Source organism: Lissotriton helveticus, chromosome 1_1 (genome assembly GCF_964261635.1).
Source record: "Lissotriton helveticus chromosome 1_1, aLisHel1.1, whole genome shotgun sequence".
NCBI lineage: Eukaryota > Metazoa > Chordata > Amphibia > Caudata > Salamandridae > Lissotriton > Lissotriton helveticus.
In genome coordinates, this window is record NC_136057.1 from 1127629452 (window position 1) to 1127655755 (window position 26304).

At 45.9% G+C, this 26304-nt stretch overlaps 1 protein-coding gene across 1 annotated transcript in view; it reads left to right on the top strand.

Moving 5' to 3' along the window:
• Window positions 1-26304, top strand: part of OTOGL (otogelin like) — a 1067300-nt gene that overhangs the window by 575008 nt on the left and 465988 nt on the right. The window contains exon 27 of the mRNA XM_078649280.1: window positions 5541-5687. Coding sequence (XP_078505406.1) covers window positions 5541-5687 — 147 coding nt within the window. The remainder of the gene's footprint in view (window positions 1-5540; window positions 5688-26304) is intronic.

Consider the following 26304-nt stretch of genomic DNA (forward strand, 5'->3'; position numbering starts at 1 on the left):
ATAGAACGCATTACGATGAACTTGAAGGTTTGCTGCAACATTTACCATAACCTTTTAGAGCTAAAGCTAACGAGCTCATTCAGGAAGGCAAATTTATAACTAATGCTTCCATTAAATGTGCGCTTGATGCAGCTGATACAGCAGCAAGATCCATTAATGCTAGTGTATTACTACGCAGGCATGCGTGGTTACGCATCTCTGGTTTTAAGAACGAGGTGCAATCCACAATCCTCAACCAACCAGTTAACCCAGATTTCCTGTTTGGTCCAGCAGTAGACTTAATCTTAGACAAAATGAAAAAAGATACTGAAACTGCTAAGTCTATGGGCGCACTTCAGTTCCTCTACATTCAAAAGTAACACCCAGAGTACTTTTAATAAAGGCTCCAACAGAGGGGGTTATAGGGGAAACAATAATAAGGGCAGGGGACGTGGCGGCAATAACACCAGAGCCTCCACTGCCTCCAAATAGTGACTTTATCACACTCCCTCCAGACCACCCGACACCGGTCGGAGGCAGAATAAGACAATTCCGACCAGTCTGGAATGCCATTACCACAGACAGGTGGGTGAGACAAATTATCCAGTATGGTTACTGCCTGGAACTCACTTCTACTCCACCCAACATACCACCCAAACATCGTCCTATGTCCAAAGAACATATCACACTGTTACAACAAGAGGTCGTGCCCATGCTAGAAAAGGGTGGCATAGAGCCAGTCCCTTTTCAACATCAAGGGACAGGAGTATACTCTCTATACTTCCTAATTCCCAAGGAGGATGGGTCCCTCAGACCCATTCTAGACCTCAGGCCGCAAAATCAATACATACTCTCAGAGCATTTCCATATGATTACTCTACTGCAAGTACTCCCGTTACTCCAGCAAAACGACTTCCTAACTACATTAGGACGCATACTTTCACATACCTATACATCCAGCTCACAGAAAATACCTCAGATTCACAATAGAAGGGCAACATTATCAATTCAAAGTTCTCCCCTTCGGGGTAACTACGGCCCCAAGAGTTTTCACAAAATGCCTAGCGGTTGTAGCAGCATACCTCAGAAGGCAACACATCCACGTGTTTCCATACCTCGACGATTGGCTCATAAAGGCCAACTCATACGCGCAGTGTGCAAGCCATACGTCTCAAACACTCCAGCTGCTGCACAGTCTGGGGTTTTCCATAAATTACCCAAAATCACATCTACAGCCCTCCCACATACAGCAATATCTGGGAGCCACAATAGATACCTCAGTAGCAAAAGCATATCCAAATCCAGCCAGGATAGCCAATATGCAGACTCTCATTCAAAAGTTTCAGCCACAACACTCATTACCAGCTCGAGTGTTCATGAAGCTCATAGGCATGATGGCCTCCTGTATATTCATTGTCCCTCATACCCGACTTCAAATGCATCCACTGCAAGAATGCCTAGCAATGTAGTGGAACCAAGCTCAAGGACAATTAAAAGACCTAGTGTTGGTGGACAGTCGCGCTTACAACTCTCTGCAGTGGTGGAGCCTACAAAAACTTTCCAAGGGGCGACTGTTCCAAGAGCCGGTTCCGCAAGTAGTACTAACAGCGGACGCATCACTGACGGGTTGGGGAGCCCACCTACTTCAATTCACAGTTCAACCACTTAGAGTTGCTCGCAGTATTTCTAGCACTGAAGGCTTTTCAAAAGTACTTGTACAACAAGACTGTGTTGATCCGGACGGACAACATGACTGCCATGTATTACATACAGAAACAGGGAGGGACACACTCTTCACAGTTATCTCACCTAGCACAGAGCATATGGAGGTGGGCAATTCCACAGAACATCTTTCTCCTAGCAGAACACCTGCCGGGGAAAGACAATCAAGTAGCTGATCTGTTAAGCAGGCACAGCCAACAGCTACACGAATGGGAGATTCACCCTCAGGTTCTCAAACCATTCTTTCAGCAATGGGAGCATCCAGAGATAGACCTGTTTGCCACAAACGAAAACTCAAAATGCCAGTACTTTGCCGCCAAGTTCCCACATCCGTTGTCACAGGGCAATGCGATATGGATGAACTGGTTAGGCAAATTTGCGTACGCTTTTCCACCAGCCCCACTGATTCCGCTGGTGGCACGCAAACTACACCAGCAGTCACTCACAATGATCCTGGTTGCTCCCACATGGGAAAGACAACCATGGTATACAACGTTTCTCGAACTTTCAGTAGTTCCCCACCAAAGACTGCGCCTCTCGCCACATCTTTTAACTCAGAACCATGGAGAAATCAGGCACCCAGATCCCAATCAGATGAACCTAGCGATCTGGCTTCTGAAGTCTTAGAGTTTGGGTACCTTAATTTGCCTCCTGATTGCATGAACATTATCAAGGAGGCAAGACGTCCAACTACTAGAGCATGCTATGCACCTAAATGGAAAAGATTTGTAATTTATTGCAAAAATAACCAAATCAACCCATTAGATGCTTCCATCCAAAACATTATCTGTTACCTATTGCATCTTCAAAGATGCAATTTGGCATACTCTCCCATAAGACTACATCTTGCTGCTATCGCAGCTTACCTCCAAAATAGACAACACATGTCTTTGTTTAGGCTACCCCCAATCAAAGCTTTTATGGAAGGACTTAAAAGAATAATCCCTCCAAAGCACCCACCTTCACCAGTCTGGAACTTAAATATAGTACTTACCAGACTTATGGGACCTCCGTTTGAACCACTACATTCACGTGAATTACAATTTCTAACTTGGAAGGTAGCATTTTTGATTGCCATTACCTCCCTCAGGAGAGTAAGTGAGCTACAGGCATTAACCATTCAAGAACTTTTCATGCAGATACATAACAATAAGGTAGTGCTTCAAGTTATATCCACTTTCCATATCAATCAGTCCATAGAATTGCCAGTTTTCTTCCAAAACCCGCTGTCAGTGGCTGAGAGAGCCCTACACACTCTAGTTGTAAAAAGGGCTCTGCTATATTACGTTGACAGAACCAAATCATTCAGGAAAACAAAGCAACTATTCGTTGCTTTTGCACCACAAAATAAAGGGAATCCCATCTCAAAATCAGGAATAGCCAGATGTATAGTTCAATGCATTCAGATATGCTACCAAAAAGCTAAACGCACTCTAACAGTTCCCCCAAAAGCACACTTGACGCGTAAAATGAGGGCATCCATGGCATTCCTAGGAAACATTCCCCTAGAAGACATATGTAAGGCAGCTACATGGTCTACCATACACACTTTCACTAAACATTACTGTGTAGATGTGCAAGCAAAGCAGCAAGCTGCTGTAAGCCAGGCTGTCCTTAAAACTCTTTTCCAAACTGCTGCAGCTGGTACAGGTGACCACCGCTAGAGGAGATACTGCTATACAGTCTATGCAAAGATATGAATTCAGCAGCCCACATACCTCGAACGGAATATGCTACTTACCAGTATGCATCTGTTCTTGGCATGTAGGGCTGCTGACATTCATATCGCCCACCCTCCTCCCCGGTGCCTGTCACAGCTGCAGTACTTTTCTACATACATTTACATGGACATCTCTTACTTTTCTATACTCCATCTTTGCCAAAATGGCGAAATTCAATCTGAGGATGGAGAATAATAATAATCCACATTTGTAAAGCGCGAACAATAACCCGTAAGGGTCTCAAGGCGCTGGGCGCCGTCGGGAAGATTAAGCAAGCTATTGCTCTGAGTTACATGGTGCTGGGCTAATCTGCTGCCGGCATCGGGGATCAAACCGTGATCCCCAGATTCCAGCGTCAGTCGCCCTGATCGCGGCGCCACACCTCTCCCGTCCAGGGGAGGAGTCATCTATCTCGTGATACTTCGAAGACTCTTCCAGAACAACACGGTGCAATCATCCGGACCAAACACTAGGCGGCAATCTATGCAAAGATATGAATGTCAGCAGCCCTACATGCCAAGAACAGATGCATACTGGTAAGTAGCATATTCCTTTAAGGGCTTGTGTCACCTTGCAGCACCTTGCATGAACCAAGGGCAACACAAGCTCTCAGTAAATCTACCATCAAGACGTAACAAGGAGAAATATCTTTATTTTACATTGTTATTTTCTTTCTGCAGCACACATAGAAAGAGAAAAATCCTCAAAAGGATTGTTGTTGTTATTGTACAGGAAGGTGTCCCTTCCCGTACAAAACAATCCTGCCTGTAATGCAGACACCCTTGAACCCTGACACAAAGGTGCCTGCATTGGACAAGGCAGCACTAAGTGTGCCAGCACAGGTAGAGAACAGGGATGCTTTATATCTTAGTAGATGAAGTGCATTTTTTCTCTCCCCCTCTCACGCAGCGCAGTAAGTTGTCTTGCTGTGTTGTGTTGTGTGGCTTTTTGATAAATCTGTCCCAGGTTCTTAAGAAAATAAATCTGCAAACGTTCCAAACTAATCACAAGAAACCAAGAGAACACATGTTTAATATAACGAACTGATGCTTCCATCTAGTGGTAATTAATGAAACTGTCAAAAACGAAATCATGTGAACAGGAACTGCATCTTCAAAAAGGAAATGTCATTAAAAAACACGAGTAGTCATCGTAGATGTTCGGCCAATATATTTTCGAAGAACTTAACACTTATCAAAATTCACGATCACTGGGTAAGTTAAGCTTACATGCAGAAAAAATAGGTATAAAGATAATTAAGTTAAAGTGTTTGTTATAGCTGGCACTTAATGTTTTCGGGAATCTAAACTTCACCCCTTGCATACTTTGCAGATACGTTCTTCTTCTACTTGATCATGGTGGAGGTTTAGTATCCAATTTAGTGTATTCTTAATTCAAATACTAAGGCGCAGATTTACTACTTCTGGCGCATCTCTGCTCATCAGCAGTGATGCGCCAGAAGAGTTGCGATGCATCTGCCCACCCGTGTGCCACTACTGATGCGCCGCATTTACAATGCGGCGCGCCGTGGAGCCCCGATGGGCAGATGCGTGTTGCATCCCCCGTCAGAAAGGTGGTGCATTGCTGGAGTTGCGTTGCAAGCGCGACGCAGCTCCAGCAAGGCTCGGGGGTGCCCTATCCCTAACATGCTGCGTCAATCCTTACGCCTGCTTCAAGCAGGCGCAGGGTTTTGATGCAGCATGGCCTTAGAGTGAAATCTTTATGCCCCCCCCTCTACGCATGAACGCCTACATGTGGCACCGGGCTTTACAACGTGATGCATCTCCTTGATGCATATATATCTTGGTACTTCATCAGTGAATTAATTGTCAAGCATACTTTCCAGCTCTACCTGCTGTCAGTTTTGAGGCCAGAGTGAAAAAGATGTTCCTGTGAGTAGGTAACATAATCTTGTACAACTCATGGCTTACAACTGAATTCCAGGAGTAATCTTGCTTACTCTTGAAAATCAGGCGTAAACCAAGTACTACAAGAATAATCCACAGCAACATCTTTGTTAATGTTGTGCACACTCATGCATATTCACTGTGCCATATTTAATACTATCATTGAATGTTGGTGTCATCACAGATATTTTTGTGCTTATGTTCCGTACAGAGGAAGACAAGACCTCATGAAAGCAAATACACATATCAACATTGGAAAGCTGGATTTTATACAGCAGTGCACTTCCCTGAACTAGAGATTACCATCTTATGGGACAAGAAGACAACCATACATGTCAAAGTAGGACCTCGATGGAAGGTGAGCAAAACTCGCATGAATGAATGATCAGTCTACCGTTCACTCTCCACGAGTACTTGCAAGTACTTGCACTGCCTTTTGAGAGTGATGCAACACAATCAATAATGAAACATGACATAGTAGCTGAGTTGACGAGATATAGCTTTGGTACACCAGACTCCCAAACGCGTGTCTTTTCGGGGGATCAGTACACTGACCCCCACATGCATCATTGAGACATTTTGCACTTCTTAATTTGCGAAAAATAAGGAATCGCAAATTAAGAAGTGCAAAATGGTATGCATCATTATTTTCGGTATTCATTTGTGAATCGGTTAAAATCGCAATTTTTACCGAATCCCAAATAAATACCGAATTCTTAAGTTAATTTTCGCAATTCCCATTGATTCCTATGGGCCAAAAGGCCCATAGGAGTCAATGGGAAGGCATTAGCAAATTGCGAGTGGCACTTTGAAAATTTCATGGGTGCAGGGGGGGGGTCCAAAGGACCCCCCCATGCACCCCTGAAATGTATTTTTCGCATCATGTTTCACACACACATGTCCTAAGGACATGTGTGTGTGAAACATGAATGTTGAAAAAAAAACATTTTCAGCATTTGAAACACTTTTTCCAAATTTACCGAGTGGTTCAACCACTCGGTAAATTTGGCACCCTAATTGCAAATTTACACTTTGAAAAGTAATGATGCATTGCTTTTAAGAAATCGCACATCTGCGACTTCTTAAAAGCACCCGCAATTTTAGAACTCGCAAAAATGTTACGAATTCTAAAATTGCTTCATGCATCCCAAAAAGCACTTTTGCATTCGCAAACGGCCGATTTTAAGGAATCGCACCGTTTGCGACTACAAAAATGCTTGATGCATGTGGGGGAAAGTGTCTCAGTAAATTAGAATCTCTGTAGAGATTGTTACCTATTAAGCAGGCATGAGGTTGGAAGTCTGGCTGAACTGTATTGACCTTTCACCTTACAGAGGTCGACACAATGAGTATCTTTGACTTGAACTGTAAGAATATCTTCACATCAAAGAACAGAAGTTACAAGTGTAATGTGCATCCTTTACATGGAGTCTAAAGTGTGCTTTTAGGAAAGTGGATGTGGAGTTAAGATATAGAGCATAGAAGGAATATATTAGAGTGTAAAGTCAGTGGAGTCAGGTGTGGATTTAGGATTTAGGATATTAGATGTAGAGTAAATAATCAGCGGCAAATGGATTAAGTCTTGTTGAGTAAAAGTGTTTAAAAGGTGTGTGTGTGTTGTAATAAAGTGGACTGTGGTTGGGTGTGGTGAAATGCAGCCAGAGATAAACTGTAGCCAGAAATAGGGGAGGGTGATGGGACATTTCGAAGTGATGTGGTATGATGAATACTAGTTTACAGGCATGTAGCCAGTGGTAAGTGTTTTGGGGGGGGCCTTCCCCCCAAATTATACCTGCAGCATAAAAGGGGCCTTAGGTAAACAGGAATGTGGCTTCCACCACAATACTTTTTGGAAAAGGCACAATATCGTGAGATGAAGACAACACATTTGGCAGTATTTTTTCAAGTGTTCTACCTTGCAAACTGTTTGATAAATAGAAGGAAATGGTACAGTTAAAGCACAGTGATAAAGAAGCATTGGGGATTTTTTAGGGAATGTGTCAAAGTTAGTGCAATTCTGTACAATGAAATTGAAGAAAACGGAGTACAATGTATATGCAATTACACACAAAGTTGTGTATTCTCCAATTTGTGGCAAATGCTGCATTTCGAGCCACATTTGAATATCAACAATTGACTGAACAGTTTTTAAGGGCAACTCTAAACACATTGGAACAGCTATGGGTACACAGATATGATGCTTACAAATATATGACGCCTCTGTTTGTCAGTACTTTGCTGTATGTACCTAGGTCCTGTAGGAGATACCTGTTGTAAGTAGATTAGGTAGGCAGCAGGAAACGTCTTCAGGTTATTACTTTGTAAACCTGGGGCAGCGTCAAATTCGATGGGTGTTGCGTTCGAAAACCTATCGCAACTCCCATGGAATGCCTCCCAGGTGCATTATAAGGTGATGTAGCGCATTGCACTGTGTTGCCTTACTCATGATTTATGAGGCCACTCAAAGCCACTCAAAGCTACTCTGGGTGGGTTTGCGTGGCTTTATTAATCTTTATGAGAGCGCTGCATCATGCATGTACCACTTTACACTGTGCAAAAGTGATACAGGGCTCTCATAAAAAAGCCCCTCTATGTCTGTATCCCCACGCCCCTATTTCAGTGCCAGTCACAATGCTCACTTGTAAATGTTTCCACATCATTGTCCATATGCCAGTGTAAGAGGTCCCGTGTCTCCTTGTCTGTATGCCCCTTTGTCAGTTTGTGTCCCTGTGTCAGCATCCCAGAGCCAATATCATCATCTCAGTGTCTGTGTCATTGTCCCAGTGTCACCATTCTAATGTCAATGTCTTGTATATCTTTAACTGTCCCAGTGTCAGTGTGTCGTAGTTTCTGGTGCTGTGTGCCAGTGGCAGCAATGGACATGTCGAAGAACTTGCTAATGTTCCAGTGTCAACATTTAAAACTTTGTGTTCCTATGCCAATGTACCCATATAAGAGCTCTTGTGTCACAGCCCCATTGTCAGTATTAGTGTCTCAGTGTCCCCCTGCTCAGTATTCAAGTGCTGGTGCCTCAATATGTATCTCCCCTGATAGTTTCCCTGTGCCTGTTTAGGGGCTATAGTGCTAAAGACCCAGTGCCTCATTTATGAAAAGTGACGCATCGCTGTGAAGAAAACAGCGATGCGTCACTTTTCATTGCGCCCTCCTTGTGACACCAATGATGCATCATATTTATAGTATGACGCATCATGGCACAAGGAGTTACAGATAAGTTAGTATTTCTGATCTATCTGTAGGCGCAAAAATTAAGCATTGCTGGAGTGTGTCACAAAAGTGACGCATCTCCAGCAATGGGTCATTACACATCGGCAAGTACCATGTGAAATATGCCTGTGTCAGTCTTACGCCTGCCATGATGCAGGCGTAAGATATTGACGCATCTGACTCCTAGAAGTGGCGCAGTGAAATCTCGTTGATTTCATTGCATCACTTCTACCACCCATTCTTGCGTCGGAACGCCCCCTGCATACATTATACCTGGCTCAGGTATAATGTGGTGCAGGGGTTTACGAAGTGACGCATCTACCTAGATGAGTCACTTTATAAATATGATGCAACATGGCACATTTTTTCCACTGCTGGTGCGTCACAGAAAAAGATACACCGGCGGCATAAAAGTGACGCAAGTCCTCATAAATAAGGCCCCCAGTGTCCTTGCCTTCAAGCTTATTCCTGTGTCTTCTCACTTCCTGGTGTTAGTATGCAGAAGTTGTAGCATCCTGAACAGTGTCGCAATATTGATGCTCTTGTGTCAGGGTCTCAGCATTAGTATTTGTAAAGTTGTCAGTGTTCCTGCGTCAGTGTCCGGTTGTCTCTGGTGGTGCATATGTGTATATTCCCCTTGTCAATTTTCCAGTATAAGGCCAGTTCCCTATTTCTCTATCTACCCTGTGTTAGTGTCTCGGTATCAGTTTCCGAGTGTCAATGTCCCCATGTGAGCTCTTTTCTGTCATTGCCCAAGTGGCACTTGCAGCAGCCCACTGTCACGGTCTCAGTAACCATGTCCTTTTGTCCCAGTGTAAGTGTTCCCTGGCATTGCCAATGTAGCATTAACCCTGGGCATTGTTGCATTGGCAAGTGTCCATGTTATTGCCCCACTGTCAGTATCAATGCCTGCGCCCCTATATCCGTGTCTCCATGCCAGTATCTTTGTGTCATATCAATGTTCCCAAAAAAATGTTTTCTTTGAGTGCATCAACAGTATGCTCATGTGCACTTTTCACAACTGTGCACAAAATCAAGAGCCGCGATGAGTCTATGTGTTACGCTATGTTAATATAGTTTCAAAGCATAACATATACCCTTGGGTGTCTTGGTGCTGGCTTAGCAGATATCGTGAAAGGATACTATAGGGGAATTATAGGTTGAAAAGCCATGCTTTGAGGAGTTGACTGAAGACCTGTAGGGATAGGGCAGATCTAATGTGTATGGGTAGCATATTCCATTGTTTGGTTCACCCAAGAGGAAGCTGCTGCCACCCCATTTAGTTTTCTTGAATCTAAATGTAGTGACTTTGTGAGTTCCCTTAGATATGAGGTTCCTATTGGGCATGTACCAGGATATGGGATGTTTCAGAAATTCTTGACCTGTGCCATGCAAAGGCTCTGAAAGTGAGGCAAAGGGCTTTAAATTGTATCCGGTTCCTGATTGTCAGCTAGTGCAGATCCTTGATGGCTTGAGAGACTGAATGATATTTGTGGAGGCCAAAAAGTAATATGGCAGCGGAGTTTCTGTGAGTTCTGCAGTTTCTTGATATATTGTTCCTGAAGATTGATGTATAGGCCATTGCAGTATTCTATTTTGGACAGAATAAGAGAGGATATGACTGTTTTCTTGGAGGTGATAGGTAGGAATTGGGGAATCTTTTTAATGATTTTTAGAGTGTTAAATGAGAAGGATATGACAGCGTTGACTTGCTCACTGAAATTTTGTTTGTCATCGAGTATCACTCTGAGACTCTTGACTTTAGAGGTCGGCACTGGGAAAAAGCCCATTTCTGATGGTCAGCTTGAACGGGTCCAGAAATGAGTATTGTTTCTGAGGAGGATAACCTTGGTCTTATCTGAGTTTAATTTAAGGCAGTGCTTGTCCATCCAGGTACCGATTTCTCTCATGCAGTTATGAAACTGAAAGCTGGTGAAGTTAACCTCATTTGCAATAGATAACACAATTTGTGTGCCATCTGGGTAAGAGGTGGGTGAAAAGCCAAAGGAGTGATTCAGCAGGGTGAGTTCTGTTACGTATAGGTTAAAGAGAGGGGGCTAAGTGAGGACCCCAGTGGCACCCCACACGGAAGCGAGAAGGTGTTAGAGCTGAAATGATCTAGCATCACCGTGTTTCCCTATCTTTTAGAAAGGATTTAAATTGCTCCAAGACTGTTTTTTAAGCCTAAGGTTTCCAGGCGACAAACGAATGTCGAATAATACACAGTGTCGAAGGCCGAGGACAGGTGTTGACTAATCTTACACATCTGAGGGTGATGACAGTGAAAGTAAATGGAAAGGTGTCATAGACAGAAGGCTGTGAAGATCCAACCAAAATGATTATTATTAGTAACTGTCGCAGTATACAATCTTCCACTATTATCTCACTATCTCCAGTGCGAGAATTTGCTTAACGGTCTATATAAAGGGTAATTATATTAGTGCATGATGGGTACACTTTACTCCACTCAAAATTGGTGCTTAAAAAGTCACTGTATCAGAAGACTTTAAATATGCACTACATTCTACGATGCCATCTCTGCAGGGTGGCGTTTTGCTTAACAAGTTGCTCTTTTATACACAGTACTCACAAAGTGTAGTGACAGCGATCAGTCCAGGCTAGCCCCAGGAGTTAGTAGAGGGTCTTAAATTCAAATACATTACAGCAGATTAATTACTCTTGGAAAAGTCAGCACCCAATCAGAGCTGCATCTTTTAAAGGTTCAAAATGGGAATTAAAGTTAATCACCTTGCACCTTTCTCGCTTCAATGTGCTCTGGAATAATGTTAGGATCCTGAATTTAAGGACACACAGAAATGTTTTTAACATAACCCTCTGCAAAATTGCAGTGCAGAATCAAGCCTCACAAATTTAGATGTTGCTATCATTGTAATGCTTGCTTTGAACGTAGGAGCAATTTTAAGATATATTTCTAGCATGAGAGCTCCTACAGAGTGAGACAACGATCACCCACACTTCTTAGACACCCACACTTCTTAGTGCGCCACTGTGAAAATGCCTGTGCACATTATAATAGACGAGCCCTTCACAGTTACAGCTTTCTCTATTCTTTTTTGCAGTGCTATATAGCGCTAATTCCACCCGAAGGTATTGGAGCACTTTACATGAGCACCTGTTACATTACACATGCTGCACCAGTTGTAGTGCTCCTGCACTGATCCACTGAATTAGAAGATGAGTTTGTGAATGACCAAATCATGCACATATCACTGAGGTGAACATACATGCATGTGTACTCTTAGTCATTTGCAAACTTTCATGCTTTCACATTGGTGGCCATTTCACAGGATATCCTTCTGCTGAAAAAGAATATGTGGCAAATTATTTTTTAAACTAGTTTTCTTCAGTTTTGTGTGAAAAAAACCTGACATTGGGATTCATCAAGTGCATGGTGGGGGCGCTCTTCATTTAAATATGTTTATGTGTTCCACTGAAACTGCTCTGTGCCAATGTCCCAGCATTAGTAATTTAGCTCCACGTCAGCGCTTCAATGTCACTGTTCAAGTGCTATTTCTGGTGCTCGTATTTGTGCCCCCTGTGTCAGTGACATATGGTCAGCGTTCACTTGCCTCTGTCATCCTACAACCAGTGCCTATTTGCCATTCCCCCTGTGTCAATGTCCCCTTGTTGGTGTCTTAGTGTTAGTCTACATTTGTTACTGTCCCCATGTCAATGTCCCCATGTATGTCAAAGTTGGTGCAGTGAGCCTCTGACAGTGTTGGTGCCCCCGTGTTAGGGGCCCAGTGTCATTGCTGGCACCTTGTGTCAGTTTTCTGGTGCCAATCCGAGCTCCTCCCTTTGCCCGTTTCAGTGTACCAACCTTAGTTTTCCACATGATGTCATTGAGGCTTATTTACAAGCTGCTGTGCGTCACCGGAACATCACTTTTACTGATATTCTGGCGACGCACTGTGCAGTGCCATATCTACAAGGCCATGTAACAACACCTTATGTGGCTTTTTATGGCCTTGTAGATATGGTGAGAGGCAATGCAGGGCAAGCCGCTGCATGCCTCACACTGTGTTAGGAAGGAGTGCCCTGGGTGTTATAGTGGGTTTCCCATGTAACGGGGGACCGTCACAGACGCCGCTGCATCTGTGACGGTCCCCCCCAGGAGACCACGTGGGGCTATTTGCTCCGCCGGGCTGCGGCCAATGGTGACTGCCCCCGTCGGGTCCTGCGGCTCTGCTTGCTCTGTCGGCTGGGGCCGCTACTTTGATTCCAGACCCACGGCCATACCAGATCGCTGGTCGCACTCCCGACCACCGGCGCACTCGTTCGGCGCCGACGGGAGCCGACGGGCAGAGTCGCGGACTGGGACTGGGATCCAGCCCTACGGAACGGCACAGCCTGACGTGACGGGACCCCATGTGACCTACTGGCGATCCCGTCTTTCTCATGCTCCCCCTGTCCATGAGCTGGGCATGACTGTTCTGTCTCTCTCTCCCCTGCCGATTGCCTCCACAGGGTACTATCTCTAGCGCACGCCCCACCTGAATCAGCCGCGCAGATCGAGACAGGATTGGCATTGGTAAGCCCCGACTGCTGGCAGTTACCCTTGCTGGTAGCCTTCCCTTCAAGCCCATGCCTTCCCCCACGGCGGCCCCTGGCTGTTCAATGTTAGTTACCTATTTATTGACACGAGAGGCGCTATTACCAACAAGTAACATACCTCTTGCAAAGATTAAGACTTTTTAGTTTTATTGTTATTTTCATTTCTATTCTCACGTGTTCCAAAGATTACTTGGGACCGTATTGTAATGAGAGTCTCTCTCTCTCTCTCTCTCGCCCTTCACGAATTCACACTAGATTAACGGTCCCAGGACCGAGTGAATCACTGATGCCTGGGTGTTGCATTATAAATTGGGATACTCAAGACGCTTAATTTTTGAGCGGCTATTGCATACAATGTTGATGTTTTCCGTTTTTAATCCTTAGGTCTGACGGTGTGACAGTACTTTTGGCTAGCTCTGGTCATAGACCAACCAGGTTGTATAAACCATACTCCTGAGCTCACCTTAGGGCACTTAATAAGTATATGAGCACTTTCTGGTCCTGAAGAATTGCCTTCTAGGGCATGAAACATGTTGACCATGTCGGAGGGTTGAAATGAGGCCATACTAATGGTTACCCTGGGCCTCTATACCCCTCTTTGCACTTTTTAACAAAGTGGCTAGCCACACCAATAAAGGTCTCTTAGTGGACTATCCAACTTTTTTTAAACCCACATTTTTGCTCACTACTTCACCTGTTTTTGTACCTCACACACCAGTAAATCACGGCAAGGAACAAAAGATCTCCGTCAGAGAGTAACACACGTTGTTACCCGTCAAGCATTGCAGCGCCGGCTTGACGCAGGAGCAGGAAGCCGATGATGCAAACAACATCACAAAGGGCTGAATGAGACATGTCATCCAGCCCTGTAGTTGTATGAGGTTTCTTAGTTCCGACAAGGGACCTGTTGGCTTCCCATACCTCCTTTCCCTCCACTATCCCCACTGAGAGAGAGACTCCGTTACAGGCTTTAATCTAGGGGAACTTTGTACAACCTCCCTTGTTACATGTTCTCTGGACAGGTACACTGGACCCCTCTAAACACTGTCCCCCTTCGTCCCCCTCTTTGTTTAAATATACTGCGTGGGTTGCCCCCACGGGACATTTAGGATACCAAGAGTGACACTATTTCACTTCTCTGGCCCAACTCGCATTGGGGTTCTGTCCCCAGCATTCCGCATTTTGCGGCCTGATTTAAATCTTGATATAACATTGAACCGAGCCACCCTCCGTCCACAATGGAAGATGTACCGGGTCTTAGTTTTGACGACGATGCCATCGACGAAGCCCTCAGGGCAGCACCCACCTTATTCACCTTCTCGGCTGCCGCTGCCTCCGGCGCTACTAACGATGACTGGGTCATACTAACTGATATGAAGAAAGAACTAATAAGGATCACGATACATGGTATAATGATGACCGAATACCTGAGGAGTAAAATCGCCCCACAGGGTCTCATTGTAAACATCATACCCAGACTCTTCTTGGAAGATAAACAGTTTAAGGTCGACTGGGTCCAGGTATCCTGGAAATGCACCAAAGATTTACTCTTCCTTATTGTGCAAACATCCAAACGGCTGTCAGAGGCACTACTAGAGAAAATCACAGCTATAGAAGCTACAATGAGGAGTGCGGTCAACAAAAATACCAAGGCTAACTTTACCACCAAACTAGCTGAGATCAACCAAGAAATGGCAGATCACCATGAATACCTCCTGAAGCAGAAGACAGCCAAACTGCAGAAAGACATTGCAAAATTTGAGAAAGAGAAAGTCTATCCTTACTTAAAGGAGGGCTTCAAGAACAAAAAGACAAGCTACTCCTCGGACGAGAACACAGACAACAATAGCCGACGAGGCTCATCCAGCAGCGATTCCAGTGGAGGATATAACCCTAGGAACAACAGGGCCCCACAGAATCCCAATTGGCAACCAGGATACCAACAAGGACCAGTGTTCCATGGACCCCCACATATGGCACCCCCGTGGCAATACCCCTTCTACCAACAGGGTCCACCACATTTGTTCCCCTCAAACCCGCCATCTTTTCAAGGCAGAGGTTGGGGCAGAGGAAGAGGGCAAAAGCGAGGCGGACAGAAAGGGGTTCAGTGGCAAGATCAACCAACACCACAGACCACGGTAGAAACCAGGAGCACGACCAGGGGAAGAAGAGTCTGACTGTGAACCTCTCGAAAAGAGAGCTGACGCCCGCAGAAAATAAAGTTCTAGAAAAGGGACTTGGATTCGTCCCTACTCCGGTACCTGACAGTTTTCAGGAAATGATTGAAATCAAACAACTTTTCAGGAAGATACGCCTGAGAGCCTTCTTTGACGGCCAACCAGAACAAGACAATCCAGATACAGGACTACGGAAACCCTCTACGTTTACACCCACCGATGGGATGGTCCCCCCTGAGATCCTGGCCTTTGAGAGAGCGGTCCTGACCAGCCTTACCAACAAACCACAATGTCATCAATTCAACAACTTGACCAAGGCCGAGAGACAGGCCTCACAGGCCCTAGGGAATGACAACACTATTGTCATAAAACAAGCGGACAAAGGGGGTGCCACAGTCATCCAAGACTATGTGGAATATGACCTGGAATGTAGAAGACAACTTTCCACCAGTACCCACTACAGGCCTCTTAACGTAGACCCTACTAAACGCCTGTCAACTACCATCATGAGTCTTGTGTTAGAGGGAGAAACCAATGAATGGTTATCTAAAAAGGAAGCAGAATTCCTCATCACCAACGAATCCGTCACGCCCTACTTCTACACTCTGCCAAAGATTCACAAGGGGGTCACCCCGGTGCCTGGTAGGCCCATCGTGTCTGGTATAGGGTCCCTCTTGGAACCTCTATCCCAATTTTGTGACGCCTTTCTGCAACCTATAGTCAAGAAAATCCCTTCTTTTCTTCAGGATACCAGAGACGTCCTACGCCTCATTGATGACATGGATGGGAGGGAAAATGTCGATCTCATACTGACATTGGACGTAGAAGCCCTCTACACTAATATCCCTCAGAAAGCAACCCTTGAGGCAGTAGAGTCGGCTTTGAGGGCGGAGGAATGGACATCACCCACCCCTATTTCGTTCATCATGGCTCTTGCAAGTATAGCCTTAACAGAGAACTTCTTCAGATATGAATCGCAACTGTACCACCAGATCCGTGGCACTTCCATGGGTTCGACCTTCGCGCCGAGCCTGGCCTGTATTTACATGGCCACCTTCGAGGAACATTTCATCTACCAAGCAGACACCAACCCATTCCTCGAACACTTGTCCCTTTGGCGTCGCTACATCGACGACATCCTGATCCTTTGGAAGGGGGATCGGACGAGTTGTGAGGCCTTTTGCTCATGGATCAATCTCCAAAACCCGTTTCTGAAATTTACGGGAACCATCTCTGAAGTATCACTCCCCTTCCTTGACCAAACAATCAGGTTGGACCCCACGGAGATCACCACCACCCTCAACAGGAAAGAGACCGACAGGAACAGTCTTCTCTTATACCAGAGCCACCATACCAGGGCCCTGAGGGATAATTTACCCTTCGGGCAATTCCTTCGGATCCGCAGAAACTGCACATCAGTGACTAATTACAAACGCGAAGCCACTACCTTACAGCACAAACTCCAGGAAAGAGGATACCCTACCAGACTTCTGAAACAATCAGTCAAACGAGCACTCAACAACAACAGAGAAGCTCTTGTGGAGACACATTCTAAGCCAGTAGATGATGCCATCACATGTGTAACCACTTACACCAAGAATTCCACCTTCATTAAGAAGACAATCAATTCCCATTGGGGTACTCTGAACTCTGCTGGCTTGGACATCCCACGTCCACGCTTTGCCTTCAAAAGAACTGCCAACCTTAAGGATACCCTGACCCATACTCGACCCAAGAAGTCTAGTACTCACCACCAGAACACACTCTGGGATCTACCACCAGTGGTGGGCCATTTCAGATGTGGTAGCTGCATTGTCTGTCCACAGTCCATACAAAGCAAAGAGATGACTCTATCACCATCTTTCACGTGGCATATGAACAAGCATACTGACTGCAACAGCAGTAGATGCATATACATGCTCACATGCCCCTGCGGCCTCAAATATATAGGCATGACTATGCGCACTGTGAAAACACGTATAATTGAACACAACAGCAACATTCGCTGCTCTAAGACCCACACAAGGCTTTATGAACACTGCAAAGAAGCCGGACACTCAGCAGACAACATGCAATGGGTGGTCCTAGAATGCCATCCATCCATCAGTCAACAATCACTACACAGACTGGAACAGAGGTGGGTGCATCGATTACAATTAGACACATGTGGATTGAATGACTCCGTCCCTTGGAATCAGCTAGCAAAAGAACTTTCATGTCCCTTCTGCAGTACTCTTATCCTGCCCAGCAAGGGATGTTGTTTCTTTTGGACACCCTATGTAGACAAACTTAACCAATCCCCACATACAACATGGTGCCCTCACGCATCCCGGTTGGACTCGATCACCCTCGTCCCACATAACCCTCCATAGCACCACCTGCACGAGGGGTCCATGTCAACCACTGGCAACTGCCCCGCGGACTGTTTTGCCTGGCTCCTCTTGCCGGCACCCCACCACCCAAACCCCCTTCCTTCCTCTAGGGCAAAGCTAGTTGTGGGGCATTCCACACCCTACGATTTGGATGGCCTTACCAGCGTTGGGGCGCTCACTGACGTCGCCTTCGCCACCTTCGATTATCTCCCCCAGGGTTCACTGCAATTCCTTGCACCGGGCTGTCCTGCCGTGAGACCACGGAACACAATCTAATGAGACATGAATGCTTTGAATAGTCAATACAACTTTACACACTATCCCTTACAGTCAGCCAACCTCTCTCTCTAACATGAGAGGCCCCTGATTGGCTGCCCTGGCACATACGTCATGTGACACGCCCCCCCGACACTCGCAAGCCCGGCATTTAACTGGCGATTGGGTGAAAGTGCGCTACCGGCTGGTTCGCGTTTCACTACACGCCTGAGTGAGTGGGGGTAGGTTACGAATGGCGCAGACACTCCGTCGCTAAGGTAAGCAATCAGGGCCCTCATCCCTGCTCCGCCGCTGCATCTGTGACGGTCCCCCCCCAGGAGACCACGTGGGGCTATTTGCTCCGCCGGGCTGCGGCCAATGGTGACTGCCCCCGTCGGGTCCTGCGGCTCTGCTTGCTCTGTCGGCCGGGGCCGCTACTTTGATTCCAGACCCACGGCCGTACCAGATCGCTGGTCGCACTCCCGACCAACGGCGCACTCGTTCGGCGCCGACGGGCGCCGACGGGCAGAGTCGCGGACTGGGACTGGGATCCAGCCCTACCGAACGGCACAGCCTGACGTGACGGGACCCCATGTGACCTACTGGCGATCCCGTCTTTCTCATGCTCCCCCTGTCCATGAGCTGGGCATGACTGTTCTGTCTCTCTCTCCCCTGCCGATTGTCTCCACAGGGTACTATCTCTAGCGCACGCCCCACCAGAATCCGCCGCGCAGATCGAGACAGGATTGGCATTGGTAAGCCCCGACTGCTGGCAGTTACCCTTGCTGGTAGCCTTCCCTTCAAGCCCATGCCTTCCCCCACGGCGGCCCCTGGCTGTTCAATGTTAGTTACCTATTTATTGACACGAGAGGCGCTATTACCAACAAGTAACATACCTCTTGCAAAGATTAAGACTTTTTAGTTTTATTGTTATTTTCATTTCTATTCTCACGTGTTCCAAAGATTACTTGGGCCCGTATTGTAATGAGAGTCTCTCTCTCTCTCTCTCTCGCCCTTCACGAATTCACACTAGATTAACGGTCCCAGGACCGAGTGAATCACTGATGCCTGGGTGTTGCATTATAAATTGGGATACTCAAGACGCTTAATTTTTGAGCGGCTATTGCATAAAATGTTGATGTTTTCCGTTTTTAATCCTTAGGTCTGACGGTGTGACAGTACTTTTGGCTAGCTCCGGTCATAGACCAACCAGGTTGTATAAACCATACTCCTGAGCTCACCTTAGGGCACTTAATAAGTATATGAGCACTTTCTGGTCCTGAAGAATTGCCTTCTAGGGCATGAAACATGTTGACCATGTCGGAGGGTTGAAATGAGGCCATACTAATGGTTACCCTGGGCCTCTATACCCCTCTTTGCACTTTTTAACAAAGTGGCTAGCCACACCAATAAAGGTCTCTTAGTGGACTATCCAACTTTTTTTAAACCCACATTTTTGCTCACTACTTCACCTGTTTTTGTACCTCACACACCAGTAAATCACGGCAAGGAACAAAAGATCTCCGTCAGAGAGTAACACACGTTATTACCCGTCAAGCATTGCAGCGCCGGCTTGACGCAGGAGCAGGAAGCCGATGATGCAAACAACATCACAAAGGGCTGAATGAGACATGTCATCCAGCCCTGTAGTTGTATGAGGTTTCTTAGTTCCGACAAGGGACCTGTTGGCTTCCCATACCTCCTTTCCCTCCACTATCCCCACTGAGAGAGAGACTCCGTTACAGCCTTTAATCTAGGGGAACTTTGTACAACCTCCCTTGTTACATTTCCCATGTAACACCCATGGCATTTGACACATTCACACATTCTCCAATTTACAACGTTCTGTAAACCTGGTAATGTGTCAAAAGCCTATGCCTCTCCAGGGGAGGCATATGGGAGCCGCAATGAGGAGAAATAACTGTATTTCTCCTCATTGTTTCCTTTTTCTGTGTGTGCTGCATTCAGCAGCACACATAGGAGGAAATTGCCTCCATTGATTGCTTTTGTCCAGAAAGATGTCCCTTCCTGTACAATAACAAACAACACAATGGTGCAAGGGTGCCTAAACAGCCTCATGGCAGCCAATTGTGCACCAGAGCTGGAGAAGAGGACAGGAATGGGCCGTATCTCATTGGTACAGCACATCCCTGCCCTTTTCTTTTGAAGTAGGGCAGCGCAGTGAGAGAGCGCAAATTAAGAAAAACTGTAGAAGTGCACCATATTTACAAGCACGTCATATTAGTCTAGTAAACATGGTATAAGAGTGTCGATTTAAGAGAGTGAAAATACATAAGAGTGTTTAACTAAATGTAGAATGCATATATCTGTGTGAGAACTAATGTAGAATTGTGTAGAAATACTAAGATGATGTTGGAATCCTACGTTATGTGGCTGTGGAAGGGGAAAATGTAATTCTGCTAAACGTAGAAATGTGTAGGCCGCATGGCAGTTCACATAAAGTACAGGATGCTGTTACACTTTCTTGTGAGATAGTGGATTTCAATGTTATTGTAATTCAAAGTAGTATTGATCATGGAACTGAAATATATTTTATAGAAGTGTTTTCCATATAATTTGTGTGTGTAGTAAGTTAGAATATTGTTTAAACTAAAGAAATTAAATGTTTTTACAGAGTGCATAGGCCCGTTTCATGGAATCCTAACAGGCCTGAATAGATAAAGTCATTTCTTTTGATCTGTATGTGCTCGTTAGAGAAAAGTCGTGCTAGACACTAACTGTGAATCCTGTTACATGGTTTACGACTTAAAGATATGGTGGAGGCCGGAATTTGGGGCCCACAGAGAAAGTGTCTGTTTTGCAGGTGCGAGGGGGTCTAATCAGGAAAGTGATGAATAGACTTTTGTTCAAGAGAGCCAGGCACAGGCCTGTAGGAGTCTTCAGGAATTTCTAGGGGGTACCGTCTTGCCGGAGAGGAGCCTGGGAAGCAAGGTCAACGCTAACGATGGGCCTAGAAGGAGTACCAGCATGGAAATTGCCGCCAGAACCGACACCACGTGAGGGGCGTCTCTAGGGGCGTCTCTATTGGGAATGTGATTTTGTATTAGGGACAGCACCCCTGGGTGGAGTTAAGGCAGATGATCTGAGGAACCTAAGAGAGCGGATGGGTAGGCAGATAGGGAACTGCGAGACATCGACTTTGAAACAAAGACTAAGGGAAGTGTGTGATCTTCTTTGGAAGTCACCACTGCTGACACCTTTTTAGGTTAAGATCTTGCTAAGTAGGGATGTCACTTAGTCTAGTGTAGGGACAGTCTAATCTGAATTTTTCCTTTCTGTAAATGACTCATAAGCTACAGCTTGTGTTTATCCTCGTAACTTTGATAATTCTAGAATTTGTTTTGGTGATATTCTTCTGCCGACTAAGAGCATTCAGAAAATTCATGTTTGTATTGATACCCGTATACCTTTTGAATCTTATTTTGAGTTGTTTGTATCTCCAGTTAAGTTTGGCTTTATAATAAACTTTTAAAACTTTTAAGCTTCAGTGGTTCTTTAGAGTGGTGTAAGTCATTAACTGACTAACCCAGTAGTGGATTGCCTTTTACTCAATGACAGGTACCAACGGTTCAGTAGACCTGAGTTGGGATCTAGATCTATAACTATAGACCAGAAATCCCGCGTTAACAGTTGGTAGCAGAGTAGGATGGTTACCTTCTTGAGGAAGGTGATCTAGACTAGGTTAGTTTACCCCAAGGTCCCTAGAGCTCGAGAGGTGGCCTGCCGAAGAAGGCACTGACGGAGAGAGAGAAAAGCAGCAGTATCGGACGAGAGTGAGTATAACAAGGGTCATGCGTGGACAGATTGCGGTGTTTTGTGTTGTATTTGTATTGTAATGTCATGCGGAGTTAAATGCCTGTAGAGTGATTGTGAGAAGATTGTGAGCGCGCGCAACCTGGTAAAATCTTAAGTTCGGGGTAGAGCTTAAGTGGTTCGGGTGTATCGAACATCCAGAGTAATTGTCGACCAGAGTAAGGAGGTCATGAGGTACCATTGACCCCCGTAGGACCGAGATAGGGGGAATGCAAGAGTGTGTGTGTGGGTAACGGACGCAGGTCGAAAGTTACCGTGTGCAAGTAACCTATCAGAGAAGGCGATTGTCTGGACGTACGAGAAAAGACATTTCGTCGGTTAAGGTGACAATTACAGTTAGACTGTGGACGTACAGTCAAGAAAAGTGATTGCTTGGTCGGAAGTAATCATTTTTCAGAGTATGAATGGGACGTATGCATGACCGGGAGACGAGCGGAGAAAGGAGGGGAACTGCTGCAAAGGGGGACGAGTGACGTCAGCTAGAGCCGCGCTGAGATAGGTCGGTCAGTGTGAAGCCGCGCTGGGACGAGAGACGTCAGCGAGAGCCGCGCTGAGATAGGTCGGTCAGTGTGAAGCCGCGCTGGGACGAGAGACGTCAGCGAGAGCCGCGCTGTGATAGGGCGGTTGGGGTGACGTCAGCGAAGAGCCGCGCTGTGATAGGCCAGTTAGCGAAAACCGCTCTGAGATTGGTGGATTGTCATCAGGAAGTAAACGAACGCGGAGAAAATAGAAATTTGTTGAGTTTGAACATGAATTGTTTTAAATGTTTGAGAGGGATTTTTAAGAGAAAAAGAAGAGAATCTTATTCCGGGGAAGAGGCGCCGCCGGAGGGTACACCAGCTCACTATATGGCAACGAATGTTGGGTTGCATACTATACTGTGGCTTGGGACTTGGAGTAAGATTACGGAAGGGAATGAGGAATTGACCTTTCCGAAATACGGAACGTTTAGACTAGAAGTGTTACATCAGCTGAAAGCAGTCATGTCCTCACTGAGACCTTTGCCTAGACCGACACAGTTTGAGGCCCTTAATGCGTGAATTAGGGCGGCGCACGACAGGAATCAGAACAGACGCCAAGACAGGGTAAGGCGATCAGTAAGGGCAGTGCAAGATGCTAAATGGGATGAGGAAGCCAAGAAATGGAGGGTACGGACGATTGAAGTAGACAAGTTGTACCCCATGAGAGAGGTTACAGGTGAAAAGAAACCCATGGAAGAGGATGATGAGAGTGAGTCGGAGGACGGCCTCATAAATAGGTTGTTGATAGATAGACCACCTCCGGACAATAGGGAGACAGAAGGTACGGGGCTCCCAAAAGAATACAGGGTTGGCATAGAAGGGTATAGGCCACTCCCTATAGCGGATTGGGTACCTACCAAAGGTGAGGAGACACCTCAACATAGTCCTGTGCAGAGAGTAGTCGGAAGGTTTGTGGTGCAGAAGACGCCAGCAACAGAGAGGGCTGAGTCTCATGGATTGCCAGAGGCTCTTCAAGTACCTGTTACTATAGGGCCTATATGGTCGATTTATAACCCAGAGAAAGGGAGAGAGGAAGAACAGGTACAGCTAGACAGAGAAAGAGTTGAGATGGAAAGAAGGAATAACACGACCAATGCCTGGAGGCAATTGCCAGGACCAGTAACTTGGAGCACCCCATTGGATTCAGCAGTGGGTCCCGTAGTAGAACAGGGGGGTCAGAGAGGACCGATGGACCTGAGCGGACCACGGCCGAAATCCTACAAAGAGTTGAGGGCTGACTTGAGGGAATGGGACGAGTCCCCAGAAGTACCGAGCAACAGGCCAAGAGCAGAAGCAGAATGGGGAAGTCGAGGCAATGGAACATTGTCTCACTGCGGGGCTAGCGCAAGCAGTCAGGAGTGGGACGGTAAAAGTCAGGAGAGTAGAGGAGTTATACGTCATATTGACGGTGGAAATGGGCAGGGGAGAAGTGAGAGAAGTACAGGATGTGGAGAGATGTCTCGTCTCATTCAAAGTGAGGGAGACCGAAGGACACAAGAATACAGGGATAGGTTTAGGTGCACTCACCATGCACCTAATGATAACGTACAGCATTGGAGTCGTGGGAGCATAGGGAACAGCGAAGGATCTTGCCATGAGTCGAGAGATCAGAGACCACCGGCAAATGCTGAAGAAATGGGGAATAACGGAATGTCTTACCATGCATCTAGGGAAACCATGCAGGATGGGAATTGTGGGACTATGAGAAATGGGAAAGTGTTTCACCATACACCCAGAGAGGATGGAACTGCATGGGACCTGGAGAGATGGGAGCAAGGGAGGACTCCCCACAACTCACCTGAGCCTAGACGTAGGACTCAGAGCTGTGATGGGAGAGATGTAAATAGACTCTCTAGAGATGGCGTACTAAAAGCTGTGATAAAAGCCAAAAGACTTGATGTGTCCAGTTTAAGATCTGACCTGGAAGATATAATAGATGGTACATTGGCTTTAGAAAGGATTGAGATGTACAAGCAGGATGAGTTGTTGTTTATAGCAAAGGACATCACCCGAAATGCTAGAGCAACTCATGAGAAACTGTCTGAACTGGCAGACAAGTATATGGTAGATTTGTCCAGAACCAAGTCATTACAGGGTAACCACAGGTTGCAGTATTCAGATCAGGACTTAGATGAGAGGAGGACAACTGGATTAAAAACACACATAAGGGAACTGATCACAGGAATAAGAGCATGGAGGGACCTGGACAAATGGGAAGAGAGGTGGTCCAAAAAGGGAACTGTTAGGCGGAGTACGAATGTGATGTCTCCGGAGGGAAGACTAATGCAGATGGAGGCATTCCCTTTGCGGGAAATATCGAATGGGAATTATGTACATGTGCTCTGGAGTAGGGGAGATTTGGCTGCATTTACCAACTCATTTCCGAAATTAAGGGAGAACCCGGTTGAGTGGTACAAGCAGGTAGAGAGGTTTGTGAAGATCTCGAAAGTATTGTGGATTGATTTGAACACCTTGTTTGACATTGTGGTCCCAGGAGACTTGTGGATGACATGCAAGGTTAGTGTCGAGTGGCCAAATGCAGAACCAGAAAGGGATGCTCGTACTAATGGACCGTCAGAAACACTAATGTTAAAATACGATAGGGTAATGACATGGCTGAAGGAAAAGGTGCCACCACAAGACATAGATTGGGTAAAAATAGACCGAACAAGACAGGAACCAAAGGAGACAGTCCATGAGTATTATGAACGATTGCTGAAAGCATTCAAACAATACAGTGGACTAGATGTAATGGACCCCAAAGATATAGGACAGTTTGTATCAAAGTTTGTTTTGGGGTTGAGACCCGATATTTGTCTGATGATTCAGCAGCATTTAATTTGTTGGCAAAACAAACCCTTGGATGAGATTTTGAGATACGCAAGATACTGTAGTGATGAGATAGAGTCCAAAGCCAAGAAATTAAAGGAAAAATTGATGGTGGTGCAGATGCAGTCAGCTGCAAAGGGAGGACAGCAGCAACAGGGAACAGGGACCATGGGACGGAAATCAAACAGTCAGAATAGGGACAACGAGGAAAACCCTAGACCTAGGATAGATTTTGCTACATTGAAAAAAACGACAAAGTGCCACCAGTGTCACAAGGTGGGACATTGGAGACGCGAGTGTCCCTATAACCCTGAAAACGGAGAAATAGAAGAAGAGGAGGAAGTTCAGGAAGTTCCAGTTCAAAGGGTGACGATGTCAAAAAGTAATGTGGCCAAAGGGGGGATTTCGGCTCCACGAGCTCAGTTCCCGCAGCCACCAAGGATTTCGACAGGGGGAAAGGTCCATAGACAAATGCCTTTGTTTACAAGTAAAGAAGAGTGTTACTACGTTGATCCATTGACGGGACGACGTGTAAGTAGAGAAGAGGACCCTCGGGGCAGTTCTAGAAGTGGATCAAAGAGGACCGTTTGTTGAGGCTGAAGTGGCAGGGTGTCCTACCACATTCTTGGTGGATACTGGAGCTACTTGATCCACTCTGAGATCGGCAGTGGTTCCAGATCTACCAATGTCGGGGGAAACGATTCAGGTGGTAGGAGTTGCAAATAAGAGAATGAATAGCCCTTTGACGGAACCAGTGTCAGTGAAAATAGGGAACTACACTGATGAACATCAGTTTGTAGTGTGTGATTCTAGTCCTGTGTGTCTGTTAGGAAGGGACTTATTGTGCAAACTGAACTGCACCATATACTGCACCCCTCAGGGAGTAGAGGTACAGACTACAGACGATGATGCTACCTTCAAAGTTGTGAATTCGAGAACATGCATAGAACTGTATCCTACCCTGACAGTGGAGGAGCTCCCATGGGATTTACGAGATGCAGTGTCATCAGAGGTATGGGATTTTACTGGTGAAGAGATAGGGCTGATTAAAGGAGTAGAACCAGTGAAGATTATGGTTAAACCAAATGCTGAATATCCAAGAACGCCTCAATACAAATTGACCCCAGAGACGATTGCAGGAATAAAGCCTGTGATCGATTTTATGATTCAACAGGGAATACTGAAAG